This window comes from Diadema antillarum, unplaced genomic scaffold (genome assembly GCF_040938485.1).
Source record: "Diadema antillarum isolate AM-2024a unplaced genomic scaffold, OU_Dant_1.0 seq00000867_RagTag, whole genome shotgun sequence".
NCBI lineage: Eukaryota > Metazoa > Echinodermata > Echinoidea > Diadematoida > Diadematidae > Diadema > Diadema antillarum.
Window position 1 is genome coordinate 322,433 of NW_027271735.1, and position 17,164 is coordinate 339,596.

General features: G+C 36.4%; 1 protein-coding gene across 1 annotated transcript; it reads right to left on the reverse strand.

The window, feature by feature from the left end:
* Window positions 1–289: 289 nt before the first annotated feature.
* On the reverse strand, window positions 290–16,911 carry LOC139740613 (beta-lactamase domain-containing protein 2-like). Its single transcript, XM_071651198.1, has 8 exons — window positions 16,769–16,911; window positions 12,996–13,159; window positions 8,371–8,507; window positions 5,763–5,994; window positions 4,551–4,738; window positions 3,535–3,618; window positions 2,327–2,491; window positions 290–475 (listed from the first exon to the last, which is right to left on the reverse strand). Exons 1-8 carry the CDS (start codon window positions 16,909–16,911, stop codon window positions 290–292), a joined length of 1,299 nt encoding a protein of 432 aa, XP_071507299.1.
* Window positions 16,912–17,164: the final 253 nt, after the last annotated feature.

The following is a 17,164-nucleotide window of genomic DNA, read 5'->3' on the forward strand; positions in this document are numbered from 1 at the left end:
ATTTAAACAAGAACATAATTACTATGACAATACTCTCCCCCTATGTTATTCTGTTTAACAACGCAACGGTATACATTTATTTGATCTGGCCACAGTTACTTTAATGTTCAAAACTCCGTCATTTCTGAAAACTTATGATTTTTTTTTAATTGCATGTTTTACTGTTTTAGAAGATTTGGCCTGACGACTGAAGTACAGTCTACTACAACCATCATGTCCATACAGAACTACAGAAACAAAAACTAACATCTAACTGCAAGTTATTATATTACGTAGTCTTCAGTATACGTCATTTCAGTTCTTGCTTCCTGACGCAATTATACAAAGCCGCGAGCAGTGCGTCAGTTCGAGGATCATCCTTCAGAAAGAAAGGGGATATCGTAGTACTGACGAAGGCGAATCCGAGCTGATGAGTGGGGTCAGCATAACCCATTTGACCACCAACCCCCGGGTGACCGTACATCATCTCGCCCTCCTGTAATATCGGGAAGTAATTAAAACAGTCTATTCCGAAGAATTATTGTAACAGAGTTGGTATTTGTATACGTGTAGCTCTATTAATCTTATGGGAATGGGCGATCCGGCCGGGTCATCCCACGATACCGGCACCCACAAGTCACACAGCCCATGAGTTCGACATTGAAAAAAAGGCCCATAAGTCATACAACCCACGAGCCATACAGCCCATGAGTTCGACACTAGGCAAATAAGGCCCACGATTATTGATTTCGACACCCCATACAAAACCACGATCTTTGTCCATGGTTAAAACGATGGACAAAAATTGTACCACCTTCGTGAATTCGGGCCATTGTAGGGGAGACCGGGTCTAGTTGTTACACGGGCAAGTTGTTACACTGTCATTTTCTCTAAATATGATCAAAAGAGGGTGTTACAAGTAATATCAAATCAAAACGTATAGCCAACGATCTCTGCGTGCGAAATCTGGCGTTGCCTGGACGTCACATGTAGAAGGTAGGTCCAAAAAAAAACTTTTTTACCTCTCCGAGTAAAATTTTGAAAAATTCGAATTTTCTTTATTACACCAAATCCATTCTTCTCCAGTAAGTGATGAGTATATGGTTGAAAGAAGCGTGTTTTGGCTGTCTTTTGGTGAAAGTAGCAACACGTGATGTTTGATTGGTTATTGGCCACAGGTGTGAAAAGTTTTTGAAAACGCACTGGGTCAAGTTGTTACAACAACTTGACCCGTCTGGAGAATCGAGTGGTGTAACAACTTACCCCAATGCACTTTCAATTGAATTTGTGGTTATACACACACACACACACACACACAAACACACACACACACACACACCCACACACCCACACACACCCAACACACTCATACACCCCAGCATAGGCTAACATGCACACCCAGACAGGTTAATATTAAGAATTACCTAACACGTCAGATCTGCATTACCCGATTTGAATTGACTTTCTACGGTGTAACAAAGTACCCCATGTGCTGTAACAACTTACCCCAACATCGGGGAAAGTTGTTACAAAATTTTGTGTGTATTGATTACGTAATATCTTGTTTATATTATCTGGACTTCCAAAGTTTGTACTGTTTTTAATTAAAGGAGGAAATAAGGCATCCTCAAAGCAAAAATGAAGCCTATTCCTCTATTCGTTTTTTGTACAGACCTAAAAATGTGAAAATTGTAACAACTAGACCCGGTCTCCCCTATCGGTCTCGTGAGCCTTGTGCTTAGTGTCGAACTTATGGGCTGTATGACTCGTGGGCTGTATAACTCGTGAGCTGTATGACTCGTGGACTGTATGACTCGTGGGTGTCGGTCTCGTGATGTGCACCCGGAGATCCTTAAGTGCGTGCAGCTTTAGCGGTCAACCCGTCAGGGAACTATCATCCGGACATGACTGAGGAGAGTCTGGATAGATGTTCTTTGTTCTTCGAATATAACACTTCTCTTCTGAGTGCAGTAAAGGAATGTGATTAGAAGAACAGAGCTTCTTGTAATGACCAAGTTCAGCATCAAGGAACTTCGACAAAATTGACAACAATTGCAATTATCTTTCATAATGTGCATGCGTAACGCTTATATACCGCTTGTTGTGACATAATGCACCCAACTGAAGGGCTTGTGTGTGAATATAAGGACACACTCGGCTTCCATGTGACTGTCCATGTGGTTGGTAGGTAATTACTACAGTAATGGAATATGGAAAATCAGTAACACAACTGCACGGGAATGACTGTCCTGACTGCTGAATCGCATCTGACACTACTGTCAACGACAGAAGAATAATTTGCATGGGTGTAGAATTGTACAGAAAAAGAAATTAGCAGATAACCCACCACAACTTCATTTGCCATGAATCCGAGATTGAAGGCGATGGGAACTCCTAGAGTCTCATCCAGACTTGGTTTATCGCTTTTCATGAGATTTTCTACAATTTGCCTTGAGAGGAGGGTCCTGTTGGTTTGAGGGTCAGTACCGCCCATCGCTAGGATGCCGTACAGCTACAGAGGATGAGACAGAATCCAATAAAGTTGGGTTGATCATTGCAACAACTTCAGAAGTTGGGTTGATCATTGCAACAACTTCAGAAGTTGACGCCCCATTTACGCAACTCTGTGAATATTATTGAGAGACACACGCAGTGACAAAATATCGGATAATCTTTATTTTTGAGTCAATCAAAAGCTTCTTTAAAGGTGATGATGATGATGATGATGATAATGATAGTACTTGTAATAATAATAATAATGCTAATAATAATGATAACAACAACAATAATAATAACAATATTAACAATAATAGTTATTATTATCATCATTTTATGATGATGAAAGCGGCGTCCTTAACAAACTCACATTATAATTTATGAAAGCACTATATCATTTCCTTATGATAATACATTGTTTGGGTCATTAGATCTCATTCTTTTTTTTTTCATCAAAGAAAAGAATTGAGTAAAATGCGACCAGCAAAACCTGCTCAACAATTGAAGAATTTGTTTGCAAAAACCGACAAGTCCATTTTTGAAGATTTTGAAGTACGGTCTCTGTCATAAAGTACAAAATAATACCTTTTAAATGATATATTGGTCACTACATACTATAAAAGTACATATTGAAGTTATGGTCAAAAGAAGCAAATGTTTTCTTATTATTCTCTTTATTTTTCTTGACTTTTAATCGCAAATATCTCCATTTGCCAAATATGGACTTATCGGTTTTTGCGAACAAACTCTTCAATTGTTCCGAAAAGAACCCGAAGTCCCACAGTGGCATGCGTTCACATAAGCAGCTGCTGCGTGTTCATCGTGTAATCACAGTATAGTCACACACTGATCACAAAGTCGCACTACGAACACACTGTAAAAACGCTCAAACCTAACACTGTGGTCTACACTGTGTTCTTTCCAGCAGGGACAGGTAGGGACACAAGTGAAGTGAAAGGGGAATGGTGGCAAACGTTTGTGAGTGTGAAATCACACTCCGTCAAGGAGTGGGATCGGCATCGGTTTATTATGTGCAGAACATCCCACACTTTCCTTTACCTTTGCAACTGCTTCAGCTGTTCCGATTCCCCCTGCCGATGGTAGCTCTACGACCCGAAAGTATGGGTTGTTAAAGATTCCGATCTAGATGCCAGAAAAGACAAAAATACAAAAAAAGAAGAAGATCAAATTAACATAATGGAAACGATTTGCACTACTCTTGCTCAATGTTAAAGTTGTTTCAATTAGTCGAACAAAACCAAGACGAAGACGTTGCTTACCATTTCAGGGTCTTCATCACAAAGTTTGTGTTTTGGAATATCTGATTATTCATGTTCATGCTCATGGTTTGGTTTTGTTTTTTTTTTTTTTGTCTGTGTGTTTTTTGTGTTTCTACAAACCAGGATGGCAATAAGGGCGTTATATATCTCGTTTATTTATTTGTCTCAACAAGTTGGTTTCTCTGACCCCCCCCCAAAAAAAAACAAACAAACAAACAAACAAACAAACAAACAAAAAACTAAAATAGCTTGACAAAACACATACACACGCAAAGGTAGGCACATTTTTTCTTTTAATAAAAAAAGTAAACTCTTTGGCACACACACAAGTGCGCGCGCGCACACACACACACACACACACACAGTCAAACAGTTAAAGGGATGGTACAGTATTGGTGGAGAAGAGAATTCGGCTTTTAACTTTTTTTGCGAGATACCAAGAAAACACTTATGATATAGTACAGAGCACACCATTTTAAAAGGAATTCAAAGTTAATTTGATGAAAATCGGGTTTGGAATGACTGAAACATCCAAAAACAAAGTAAAACAAAGCGATCATGATAAAAGGTGGGTCCCACACTTTATCAGAATTGCTGTCTTTTGGATATCTCAGCCATTTCAAAACCAATTTTCATCCAGTAAACGTTGTTCAAATTCCTAATGGAATTACATGCTCTTTCATATTTCATAAGAGATTTCTTATTATCTTACCAAAAATGCTAGAAACCTGAAATTAGGTCTCAACCAAAACTATACGATCCCTTGAAAACCTCAACTGATTTTGAGTATTATACTTGCTGGAGTCCGGAATTCTCAATTATCCTGACGAAGAGGTCGCTGTGAAGAAAATGTCTTATGGCCTTCCGGTTCGTGGGACTCGTGATGCCGCGAATCAAGTGAAGAAATACATTTGGGCTTTTAATAGCTCCTCGTGAGACTCGATAATTCTCGGCCAATGGGAGACCGATGTAAAAATCGATTCCTTGAGAAGAAGGAAAACATTAGAATAAACATGGATGTCAATTTTCAGTCTTTAATCAAAACATCTGAATTGTATGGTCTGCACATAAACACGCTATTTTGAATTCTTGTGAGGTATTAAAGTTACATAATAAAATGTTGTACGTAAAGTATAGTCCAAAATAATAGAGAATAATCACACTACTTTGCATCTACTTTAAAATAGCAATCAAAAAAGTCCAAGGGGAAATTATTACAGTCTTTCTTTACATCATCTGTACGCCGTAGTTATTGTGCCTGGAGAATGGGAACCATCCCTATACATGTATTTATATGCTTGTGATGGGATGCTAATACAAAAGGAGAAATACATTATTAATTAAAAAAACAACATATTATGAAACCTCCTCTGCAGCCAATTATGTTGAATTCAACTTATTGTGCTTAATAAGTACCAGATATAATTCACTGTTCTATCTTCTTGTTTGAATCAGAAGAGAAACAATTTAAACAGGTTACATTCTGCTATAAAAACAAACAAACAAACAAACAAACGCGAAATAAGGTTCGTAATTCTAAAGGTTGGTCAATACACACCTTCAGTTCATTTCCCAATAACAAAACTAATCTTCCAAATAACAAATCTTTTTTCATTTTCGGACCTCAACGAACCTTCGGAATATCGAACATCATCCATAAACATGATGTTCCCAACTTGTGTCAGCCTTTTATTCCTTAATTCTTCAGCACCTGAGTTATATTTATCTTACAAACTCGTAAACACTTCTACAATTTATTCGTGAAATTTCGACACCAATTTGTGTTAGTATGGTTGTCAACTGCAGACTCACTTTACCAATGGCTTTGGAGGTTACTTGTTGCGACGACGTGTAGATCAAGAATACGGTACATGTACTACTTTTAGTCCCTTGTGTGTTTTGGGAGCCAATCAGCACAGATAGTGTTATACACACTGTACGGAGTCCCTGAAATGTATATATAAAAAAGGGAAAACAGTTTCCTAGGTCCATGACTGGACTTGTTACCGAAAGGTTTTGCAATTTCCTCGGCAAAGAATCTTCCCATCGTCCTGTGTTCAGGATCGATTCTCCGCAAAAGCTCATTGGTGAGAGGTCCAAAGGTGATGCCATGATAGGCGTGGGTCACCCCGTCAGGTGACCACATCGGTTCGCTGGACGCCATCGCCTCTCCAGCCTTCTTGACGTCACTGAGTAGTTCAGGCGTTAGTCCGGGAGAGGGCGCAAGCGGTAGACCGGCCTGTGACATGTAAAAAGGTCACATAGAATCTCCCATCAAAATCTCTTTTATCACTTTCTCTCTCTTGAAGTGCACTTATGGCACAAATTTGATACTTATGATGTCTGGGATTTTATTGTCAGTCTCAGTGACGATGGTTCACTTGTGGTTCAACAGATTTACAAACATGTGCTGAAGTTATTGTGCTTCTTATCAGAGCAATACTTAACGACATGTCATGTGCTACCTATGCAGAAAATGTATAAGGTCAACACATTATGTGCAATGTACGTAGCTATCCCCCCCCCCCCAGTAAACATTAAACAGATAATAACATATATAATAATAACATCAAATTCTCTTTTATCTTTGTTCTGGATGAAAAATTAGCCCAAGGAATGTTTTTTTTTTTTTTAATTGGAAGCGAAAAACAATCACTTATGAGGGATCCATGTGTAATTTATTCTGCTTCTCCTCTTGGTGCTCTCAACAATCACCAGAGTAAATTCCATTAACCTCATCACAGATGAGTATAATATATCATATATATATATATATATATATATATATATATAGCAATAATAAAGTCACAACAGAGGAATGCAGGGAATGCATTAATAGCCAATCTTGATTTAATGAATTTAATAATTCATTAAATCAAGATTGGCTATTAATGCATTCCCTGCATTCCTCTGTTGTGACTTTATTATTGCTATTTCTAGTACTGCCAATACGCGGAACAACTACAATATATATATATATATATATATATATATATATATATATATATATATGAAGAGTTTGTTTGCAAAAACTGATAAGTCCATATTTGCCAAATGGAGATATTTGCGATTAAAGGTCAAGAAAAATAAAGAGAGTAAGAAAATTTTTGCTTCTTTTGACCATAACTTCAAAAATATGCCTTTATATATAGTGACCAATATATCTTTTAAAAGGTATTATTTTGTACTTTATGACAGAGATCGTACTTCAAAATCTAAAAAAATGGACTTATCGGTTTTTGCAAACAAACCCTTCATATATATATATATATATATATATATATATATATATATATATTATATATAATTATGTTTATATATTATATATTTTCATTTATTTATGATATGTCCCCGGATGTATAGTTTCCAAAGGGCAGAGAGCGGAAGCTTGTGAGAATGAACTTGTTGACATTACCAAACCACCGACTTAACGTGTTGCAGGACAAATTTGCGACTTCTTGAAATTCGACTTGAGCCTAGCTTCATTTGTCTTGCATTATAGAGCCAATCTTCCAAAATGTATGAAGACATTCAAAAGTGTCTACCTGAAAACAGAATGATGTCGTAAAAGTCTCATAACATCTTTGTAACCATGGTAACAGCTGATGTTCTGTAAAGTTAGTATCGTTCCCTTGTCCTTAAGAGGGAATAGCCTCGCATTTTCATGTCGCTTTGTTTTTCACTTTTTAATCAAGATGATCTTAAAGAGGAAGGCTAGTAACAGAGGAATCAGTGGAAATGCTGGGAGATGATTGTTCCAATCCTTATGGGAATCATTCAAGGGTACATTACATATCTATTATTGTGTGAAAAATTATTTGCTTCAGAATGGTCTCATATTCAAGTAATGTGCAGTTTAATGTTTCCAGGTTAGCATGCCTGGTCAGTGACGGAACATTAAGCAGCACATTACTTGAATATGAGACCGTTCTGAAGCAAATAATTTTCACACAACAATAGATATATAATGTACTCTTAACTCTTTATGTGCCACGTTCGCACGTCCGACTCAGTCGACGGCGTGCCAACTTCGCATATTCTGCTCAACAAACAAAGTCGCCAAAACCGATCGATAAATCGCTAATCACTGCTAATCCCGCGGCACTATGAAAGCGTTTTTCGTGCTTTTGTTCCTCTCAAATACGGCTTGCATTCTATGTGGTGATTGACTCTCAAGCGGTGTTCCCAACCAGATTTGCTCCTACATTCTAAGTTTCTGTCATGGTTTTATGTGCAAAAGTCATGCCTTTACAGTAATGTAGCAACTGGTCATTCAAAAGAAACATTGAAAATAGATTCGTCATACAATTTATATCGAAACAAAGCTTGGCTTCCGTCTTTAATTTTGCTTACTATTATGCCCATCTGAACAGAAATTTGTAGAAGTTATACAAATTGGAAAAAACAGAATTCTTTCTCAAAGCATGACTACCTTTGTGTCTCAAAATAACGTGGCACACAGGGGGTTTCCACCATGGCACATAAAGAGTTAAATGAATCATACAAGAATTGGAACAATCATCCCCCAGCATTCGCATTGATTCCCACTGATCAATTACTAGCCTTCCCCTTTAAAGTGGAAGAAAGAGATAAACATGCATCGTTGTGACAATACCTTGTGTTCGAGAAGCTCTTTCACTGTGACATTCTCCTTGCCCTTTTGAGCAAACTCTGGCCAATAGTGAGCCACGGCTTTGTCGTAGTTGAGCTGCCCTCTATCGACCAAAAAGGCAAAGCAGATCGCTGCTATCCCTAATTTGGTATTACAAGCAGAAAGATTTATTTATTTATTTATTCTGTCTTCTTTATACAGGGTAGTCTCTTCAGTACATAAAACTGCTTTACAAGAGAGCCCTGTATTACATAAAAACATTGAAATACAATTTACAATTCGAAACAAATTTGATACAGTATAATGTTACAATCTATAACAATATATTACATAAAGTACAATACAAAATACGACAAGTTAAAACGGCAATCAAAGTATAAAACTGAGTATGATAAGTTGAATAAAATGTATAAAAATGTAAGATTAAAATACGTCTTACATCTTACATTCAGGATAACAATATACATTTATTATAACCAGTAAAACATCACCCATGATTTAAAAAACAAACAAACAAATACAATCTATCCATTATCCCCTATCCCCTATCCCCACCCCGCACCCCACCCCCCTTTCCGGATAATACAGTGTAGTAGCTGCGGCAAGATGTTTTTGGGGAGAAAAAAAAAAGAAACAAAAAGGTGAATACGGTCGGCAAGAATTTGTTCAGCTAAAATGAAAACAAAAATCAAACTCATATTTACATAATTTCTTTAGATATGTAAACTACACATAGATTCGTACATAAATAAATAATCACTGTTTGGTTTGGGTAAAACCTCAGATGGGTAAAATATATAGAAATTAAAAATCAAAAATCAAAACTTAAACGTTTACACTGTTTCTTAAAATTTTCAAACGACACAGAAGTTTGGACTTGAATAGGTAACATATTAAAATACAATGTGCCTTGATACGAAAATGTTGACCTCATATATTCTGTACGTGGTTTCGGAACAAAAAGAGGATTGTTTGCAGCATATCTTGTATAATAATATATCGGTCTGTTGGAAATTAGTTTCTTTAAATACATGGGTGTACGATTATTGATAATTTTAAACATCATTATACAATGATTGAATTTAATCCGTTGTTGCACTGATTGCCAATTAAGCAACCTTAATAAATTATCAGTTGATGTATATCTATCAGCATTTAATATCATTCTAGCATATCTATTTTGAGCGCGTTGTAATCTTATTATATTACATTTTGTCGTATTCCCCCAGATAATGCTACAGTAATCCAAATGAGGGACAAACATAGTATGATATAAATCAATCAAATTCTTCTAATTCAAATATGTTTCAATTCTACGTACATTTACTGTTACCCATGAAAGTTTACTCACAAGGTTATCAACATGTTTTGTCCATTTCATATGAGAATCAAAAATAACCCCGAGGTATTTCATTTTATCTACAACTTCCAGTCTGAAATTATTACATATGATATCAATGTTACAATTTCTTACTTTTTTAATAGAACAAATATCATAACCTTTGTTTTGTCAACATTAATATACATTTCATTTCTATCCATCCAATCAACTATCATATCAAACTGAGATTGTAATATAATCTGTAATTCTTCCTTGGTTCTTGCTTTGCAAAAAATTACAGTATCATCAGCATATAATGAGAGTTTAGTCAATGGCATATACTTCATTTCACAGATATCATTAACATACATACTGAAAATCAATGGCCCAAGGGTGGAACCTTGGGCGATTCCTGTTTTCACCAAAAGAGAGTCACTCAAAATACCTTCGACTGAAACACATTGAGATCTGTCTGTAATATATGACTCGAACCATCTATACTCTGTACCCTTTATACCATATAACCACATTTTCTTTAACAGTTTATCATGAGGTATGACATCAAAAGCTTTCTGAAGATCTGAAAATACGCCACCTGTTATAAATCCAGAATTCATATTTTGTAAAATATGTTCAGTTATATCAAGAATACAAGAATTTGTCGAATGTAATGGTCGAAACCCGGATTGATTATTGGCAAGTAAAGAATGTTCATTCAAATATCCATACAACTGTTTATAAATTCCTTTTTCTAAAATCTTACTTACTATTGACAATACAGATATAGGTCTATAATTCAAAGGGTATGTTTTATCACCGCTTTTATATATGGGAATTATTTTGGCAGATTTAAAATCTTTTGGTATACTTCCCGTTTTAAGGGAACAATTAAATATATAAGTCAATGGTTTTACAACACTTTCCGCAGCTACTTTGAGTAATAATGGGTGCACTCCATCAAGACCATATGTTTTACATACATCAATACTCTTCAATTCTTTTATTACAAATTCTTCTGTGATATCCGTAAAAGATAATATGCTGTCAGTTACAGGTACATCTTGGAGACAGCTGTCCTCATCATATTGATTTCGGTTTCGTGTGGTTGACCTATTTATTCTATCCGATACAGTATTGAATATCTGATTAAAAACATTACCGATTTCATATTTGCTTTCTACAACTTTTCCTTCATATTCTAACTTATATTCTGTTTCACATTTAGTTTTCGACAAAAGATCATTAATGACCTTCCATTTCTGTTTTAAATCCTTATTCATAACACTCTGAAATTTATTACAATAATATTCTCGTTTCAACTTCTTATTCATATTATTTATCTTATTGCGGATGCGTTTATATTCTATCCAAAAATGCTGCATAGATCGTGTATCAGAAATAGACTTACAATAATCAAATTTTGATTTGTAAATAATCTCTATCTCTGATGACCGAAACAATTATAATTCTATTCAAACTTCTATAAATAGTGAAAATGTTTTTGATCTTCTATGAGAACAATGCTAAAATATCACAGATCTAGCGCGGCAAAATTAAGGCATATACACACAACATTATAGTGGTCTACGATATCAAAAGTCATTAAATAAATTCGCTTGGTACCACTGTTTAATACAACAATGTGAAAAATGTTCGATGTGATGTTTTGCCTATATAGTTGTACAGTAGTACATTTCCCCATCAATTTCTTCGGCTTTGAGTTTATATAATGCACGTGCCTGCTTTTTTTACCATCAACTAAAAACATGCAGGAACTGATTTCCACGTCTTTTGTATTTTCAACGCTCCGACTCAAAGCTATTCATTCACCAGGGAACTTGATAACTGAATCTTGGTTGTACAAAATGTGAACAGCGTATTATACATCAAACACTTTCCGAACATTTCTGAACATCGGCCAGACATGTTCTGCCCTTTGTTGTAGACTACGCATCCCTTGTACATGTAATATTTTTACGTGCTATAACATGATATACCATCAGTAGTTTGTCTCAACCTCCTGGCTTAACCCTAACTAGGCCGGGCTATTTAGGTAGTTCATAGAGCCGGGGGGGGGGGGGGGGGGGGGCTCCCAGGCCCCCCCCCCCCCTCCAGATCTCGGCCGTCGACCGCGCGATCGCGACGAAAATTGGCACACACATTGCCTATGATGTAATCTAAAGTACCACAAAGTTAAATTTTCAAAAGATTATCGTTTATGCTAAATTATGCTAATTTATGCATAATGATGCATGAAATCAGACAATTTGGTATAAATCACTAAATAAAGCTCAAAATGGGCACATTTTTGTTTAATTATTCTTTTTAGTGTCCTGAGCAAATATAAGACAAAAAATTGTGACATCAGAAAAAATTTCCTAAGTATTTTATTGTTTTTTGAATTTCTTATTTATTTCTTTGTTTTTTTAACTTTATGTTTTTCATTGTTTTTTCGATGAAACTTGTCCGCGACATTGTTGCGAACAAGAAAATATGTTATCAATTGATTTTAATCAATGAAACCCCCAAATAATCATGCTTTTATGAAATTTGCCTGTAAGCACAGTTTGCATTGAAATTGTACACAAAATCACGTTTTTGAGCAATTTTTGGTCTGACATGCACGTATATATTTATGCGCAACTTCGGAACCACGCGCCCGGGCATCGCAAATTTGGTGTCAAAAGATGCGGGACACTCGAAAGAAAAAAGTCATGAAACGTCGCGGCGATAGCTTTTCGCGTTCGTGATACATCGCGCGAAACGTCGGGGGGGGGGGGGGCCTCGGAGCCCCCCCCCCCCGGCCTAGTTAGGGTAGAACTGGTCTCATAGACTTATAGTCTTTAAGGATGAACATTTATAATTATATTGAAAGTTTACTTGTAACCTATGGAAAACACAACATGTCAAGAATAACCTTTCGACAGCCTCATTTTAGGAAAAAAGTGAATAATTTTCTGTTACTTTTTTTGTATAATGTACAAAATATTCCAAATCTCCAGCACTCCGATAAGAAAGCATTACGAACAATCAGTTTGAACTTCCATATTTACTGTCCAAACAGATATTGCCTATTCGAATTCAATTCGTCATCTCTTAATATAGGGTGTGAGTAATACCATCTCCTTACTGTGAGACTGATTTAATGGTTGATTTATTTTGTACTTGACCTTTGAACTTAAAGCTCACAATATCTACAGACAATGACACCTTTTACAACTGTGTTCCTTCTCCTATGGGACTTCTCTATATAATAATGTTATACTCTCCCAGGGCTTTTTACACGCTATAATATACAATTGCCTACCTTTCGTAGTTGAGTAGAAAACCGACATCGTATCTTGACGCCATTGTTGTTCGATGTCTGGGTCTGCGTAGCCTCCCCACAAGTCGACAACCTTTTTGCCTTTGTAGTAAGCCGAGAAGGCCGATCCACCGTAGAGAGAATCGCGTCCGGATTCAAAGTTCTTTCTGGTTCATGAGAGATGGGAACCGATTTTGATAGTTTCAATCTAAAATCCGTAAGACTTCAACCTTTCAAGTGACTGTAATGAATCCAGAATAATCCTATATGGACACTGAAGGAAATTTACAGCACTTAAGGAGACCTCCGGATGATTTTCAGACGTTTACATTTAAACAACTAAATAAATCAGTTATACTGAGTCCAGAGTTTCAGAATTTATAGTGATTGGGATGAGGAATCAATGTTTTTTTCAAAATGTATAACAAATTGCAATGAACAAGAATGATGGCTTGGCAGCCTCACCATAAGAATGAAAAAGAAGAAGATTCATACACAGATGAACTTGCTAAGCAAGTGGTAATTTCATTTCATTTCATTTCATTTTATTGTTTCTGTATGGTACAAAATTATTATTATCAACTATGATCACTTTCAGAAATATTCACATGGTTCATAATAATTCATGGCTGATTTTGCACATGAACGTAAGGAAATCATCGTGACATTTAAATTGAATTACAATGCTACATTTCTGAAATATATGAGGCTCCTATGTTATCAACACTGTTCAGTATAATTTGTTTAAGAATTTTGGATTAGTGGTTTCCCTGCTCAAGGACCATAATGAATTTCGCACAGATCTAAGGAAGCTGTCGATTTATGTACTATGATATGAAATTATGAAAATCGTCTGGAATGTCCCTTTAAGGAAATGACGAAAATTGACCAGAGCAACTGTGAGTAGAATAATCTCTTTCGCGGGAAAAATATGAAGGCATAATACTTCTGTCAATCGTTTGCACTTCAGTATTGCCAGGACTTCTTTCTCTGGTATAGATTCGAGAAAGATGAAAAACTGTGTATCTTCTATAGGTGATTTTATGCCCGACTTTACTTTTATTTTTTTTTTCAGCCGGAACAGTCACAGATCAATCTACCTGATGCTTTGTATAGTTGGCGTCACTGAAGTCAGCATGAGATAGCGTGGTAGACGTAACTCATACGATTCGAATAAGTGAACTCACATTTTCCAGTACTACAATATTATAATATCATAATATAGGCCCTGTACACTAACGAGGAAGGAATGAGAGACAAAGAATCCATAAGAGCTGACTGTTTCTGACGGATAAGCACAGCTTTAATTATCTTAAATTACGCGAAGATTATTAACATGCATTTAGATCCCAATCATGCACTTGTCCTGACAACTTTCACCATTTCTGTGCATCGTAAAGTTCAGGGTTACTTACTTCCCTTTAGTTTCAAGAAGATACCAGAGGATTATATAAAAAAAAGGACCTTTTGTAATAAACAATTATTCATTTACGACATCCTACTCTGTGTGTCTAAGAATCATTTTGTTACCAATTGGATCATAATCACATTAAAGGTACTTACGACGGGAATGTTACGAGACTAAGCATAAAGCGTAGGAACGAAAAAACTGCTGAAAGTGCTTATCCAATAGTGGGGAGCCAATGGAGTAAAATGGAGTCAAAAGGGCCCTGAGCTTGCGATCCTAGAAGAATCTTCGTCAAAGGCAAATGACCAAAGCTCAGGCCCCTTTTGACTTAGTTATAAAGTATATTAAATCCACCATGTAGTGCGTGTGCTTTTGACATTGATCGAACCTTTAAATGGATCGTACAGTTATGGTTGAAACCCAATTTCAGGTTTCTAATATTTTTGGTGAGATAATGAGAAACCTCCTATGAAATATGAAAGATCATAAAATTTCATGAGGAATTCAACGTTTTTTTCGATGAAAATTGGTTTTGAAATGGCTGAGATATCCAAAATAGAGTGATTTTAATAAAATGTGGGACCCGCCTTTAATTACGATAGCTTTGTTTTACATTGTTTTTGGGTGTTTCAGTCATTCCAAACCCAATTTTCATCAAATAAACTTTTAATTCCTCTTAAAATGGTATGCTCTGTACTATTTCATAATTGTTTTCTTGGTATCTCGCAAAAAGTTAAAGCCATATTCTCATCTCCACCAATACTGTACCATCCCATTGACCTCACACTCTATGAATATGCACGAGAAAACTTTTGCGAAGTACTGTACCTATATTCTGTGCCCTTTCGGTCTCACTCCCATCGAACATCGAATCGACACATCGAATTCAGTGCAGGAGCAGAGAAAATGTTTCGAATTTGTGTAATGTATGTGTGTTTGTTTGCTTGTTCGTTTGATTTAGTTTGTATTATATGCGTGAAAATTTGCCAGATATGTAGGGGCTAATTTAGACACGACATTGCATTAATTATGATTGGTATATACACGCACTATGAATGCAGAAGTCAGCATATATCATAGAGCACCAGTTGATCAACAAACTGACAATGACCACTATACTGCATAATTATTATCCTGTACTCTCTCAATACAATCTGCCGTTTGAACCGCACTCGTGCCCTATAGACGCTCACTTTCCATGGATATTAGTTCAGGGCCCCGTTTTATTAAAAGATAAAATCGATTTTAAATTTTCTTACTACACAGTCTGCAATAGACTTACAGTTGAAATCAACTTTATAATCAATTTTAACTCTTCATGAAACAGGGCCCAGAACGCACACGCTATTTCATCCTCCAGCTCCACACTCGATTTCCCATCATCCCATCACACTCACCCACAACACGATACGACACACACACGTTTTTCAAGCAGGCAGTCACAAACACTATCATTATGTTAACCTTATTTCCGTTTATAATTTCAACAGTTATGCTGTGTTCTGTATGTCAATGCAAACAATGTTATATCTACGTATTTTTGTCCATATATTGGCTCTCATTAATTCCCCCACCCTTTTATGCTTTGTTTTAGTTTGACCATCTTTCAATGTATGTTTTTAGTATATTCTAGTGTCATGACAATTTCCTTTCCAATTGCGTCTATTACATTTATTTTATATGTTTTCTACCTTTATTTGAAACGTACTCCTTATTTCAATCCCATATACGCCCTTGTATGCTTATTTCTTCACTTTTCACACGTTTGCACAGTGCCTAGACAAAAATCTGTGGAAACATTAGTGTAAAAAAAAAAAAAACTCATTAAAAAACATGGTATCCCTAGCTGTCATCTCCTCAGTGTCATATATAACTCACCGTGCATACGAGGACAAAATACAGCAAAGTGGGAACGTCATCAATAATTATCAAAATCAACATCAAGTTTATTAATTGACGGGTCTGAAATACTTTAATATTCTATTCCTTATGGTGTCTCATTAATTAGCTCACTAGCCTTTGAGCTATAGGCAATCTGGTTTCATACGTGATCTTGTACGTGTTTCCCTGATCCGACTAAGACATAACGATACATGTAGTAAGTAATAGTCTACAGTCCCTATCATGCAGGCCTTACACGGCGAAAGATGAAGGCACCTTTGCACATCATTACATTGTCGAACAAACATCGTTGTACTGTGGGAGCACGTGTGGCCTGTATACCCATCAACGTTATCACAACGGATGAACGGGCCTACATATCGCTACACTAGTGTTGAACAACTTATACTGTACTATGGCGTGTAACAAAATATCTCAACTACGAAACACAGGAACAGTGAAAGAGAGAAAATAGTTGCCGTGTCACCTGAAAACTTGAGCTACCTCTTCGAACCCAGGTGAGACTGAGCCGTCAGTAAAGACTTGCGGGGGATTTTCCAAGAGTTTTGGTACACCGACCACCAATATGGCGGTAACTCCAACCAAAGCACCACCTTTCAGTAGACCCATGTTGGAAAAATTATCGGAAAATGCCAGGTACAATACCATTCAACACCGGGGAGACGGCTACAAAGCCACCGCCATTGACACGGGGTCAATTATCAACGGTGTATGAACATGAGACGGGTCGTGTCGGCACACACATACGTGTATTGTCGGGTTGCTTGAGTCATCGACCTAAATGTGGAAGGCATATGCTTGAGTGAATATTACTTTAAAAAAAAACACGCTGCACACTATTATACTAAATTGCAGTCTTTGC